At 54.6% G+C, this 1,504-nt stretch overlaps 1 protein-coding gene across 1 annotated transcript; it reads right to left on the bottom strand.

The window, feature by feature from the left end:
• Nucleotides 1–529: 529 nt before the first annotated feature.
• Nucleotides 530–1,378, bottom strand: ETH_00035155 (uncharacterized protein; the record flags this gene model as incomplete). Its single annotated transcript, XM_013375497.1, has 1 exon — nucleotides 530–1,378. The coding sequence occupies one exon, from the start codon at nucleotides 1,376–1,378 to the stop codon at nucleotides 530–532; it is 849 nt and encodes a 282-aa protein (XP_013230951.1).
• Nucleotides 1,379–1,504: the final 126 nt, after the last annotated feature.

Genomic DNA, 1,504 nt, shown 5'->3' with positions numbered 1-1,504 from the left:
CTGGATTTCGGCGACTTCTGCAACTCCCTTTGTTAAAAGTAGATCTACTTCAATTTAAAAAACCCCAAACCCTAAACCCTAAACCCTAAACCCTAAACCCTGGAAAAATAAAGAAATATTAAATCGGCAGAAATAACAGACAAAAAGGAGAAAATCAACAAAAGGAAACTCCAGGCGGGGCCGCGCTGCGCCGCGTTTCAGGTGTATAGACAGGTGGACAGCGACACACACACAAGGCTGCTGCTGCTGCTGCTGCTGCTGCTGCAGCAGCAGCAAGAGAAGAATAAACCGAAAAATGAATATATGGAGAGACACTAAATCGGCGAAAGGAAACAAAAATAAGAAATTATACATCCGGCCTACAAAAACATGGAAAAAACAAACGAAACCGCGCAGCAGCAGCAGCAGCAACAGCGGCAGCAGCAAGAGTAGCAACAGCGTGCTGCTGCTGCTGCTGCTGGCGTCTGTGGCGTCGTTGCCGTTGCTTTCAGTTTCATTGCGGCTGCTTGTGGAGGCCTTGCTGTTGCTTCTAATGCAGCAGTTGCTGCTGCTGCTGCTGCATGTCTGTCAGCTTAACCAAATATGTTTGCTGCTGCTGCTGCTGCTTGGGAAATAATAAATCAGCAAGACAAAGCGAAAGGACTTTCCGGTGGCGCAGCAGCCGAAACGGCAGCTTCTTGGCGTGGTTTTGCTGCGGCTGCTGCAGCAGCTGCTGCTGCGGCTGCTGTGTCTGCAGCAGGTGCAGCTGCTGCAGCTGCTGCAGCTGCTGCTGTTGCTGCAGTTTGCTGCTGCGGCGCCTGTGCTTGTCCCCACCTTTCTTCTCTTTATCTGCTGCAACAAATGCCTCTCCCAGAAACACTCGGCCCCATTTAGGGCTGTAGATCCCCTCACATTCTTCAGCCGACGAACTGCTGCTGCTGCTGCCGCTGCTGCTGCTGCTGCTGCTGCTAGTGCTGCTGCTGCTGCTACGGCGGCTTCTTTCTTGCTCCAAGTAGCAGCAACCGCTTTTGTTTTCCACCTCGGCGACAGCACCAGCGGCAGCAGCAGGAGCAGCAGCTGACGGTGCCGCCTCTGCTGCTGCTGCTGCTGCTGCTGCGCTGCGCTTGCTGTCCATACACTCGAAGCCGATGAAAAGAGCAACAGAAGGGCCCGCGGAGTCAGCAGCAGCTGCATGCGTCAAGACACCGCAGCACCTGCAGCGAAAGAAGCGCCAAGCTCTGCTGCAGCAGCAGCTGCTGCTGCAGCTGCTGCTGCCTGCTGGTGCTGCTGCTGCTGGAGGCAACAGCACCTCCTCACTGTTCTTTATTGGGCCTTCAGAAGCAAACATGAAAGATAAAGCAGCAGCAGGATCACTCGAGCACTTGCTTGTGCTGACCATATCCAGGATCTGCCGCAGCAGCAGCTGCTGCTGCTGCTGTTGCTGCTGTTGCTGCTGCGATTGCTGCAGCTCGTGTTGCTGCTGCTGTTGCTGCTGCAGCTCCTCTGGCTGCCGCTTCGCCTGCCT

This window comes from Eimeria tenella, genomic scaffold (genome assembly GCF_000499545.2).
Source record: "Eimeria tenella Houghton genomic scaffold, Eth_scaff281, whole genome shotgun sequence".
Taxonomy (NCBI): Eukaryota; Apicomplexa; class Conoidasida; order Eucoccidiorida; family Eimeriidae; genus Eimeria; species Eimeria tenella.
This window is presented reverse-complemented; position numbering and strand designations above follow the sequence as displayed.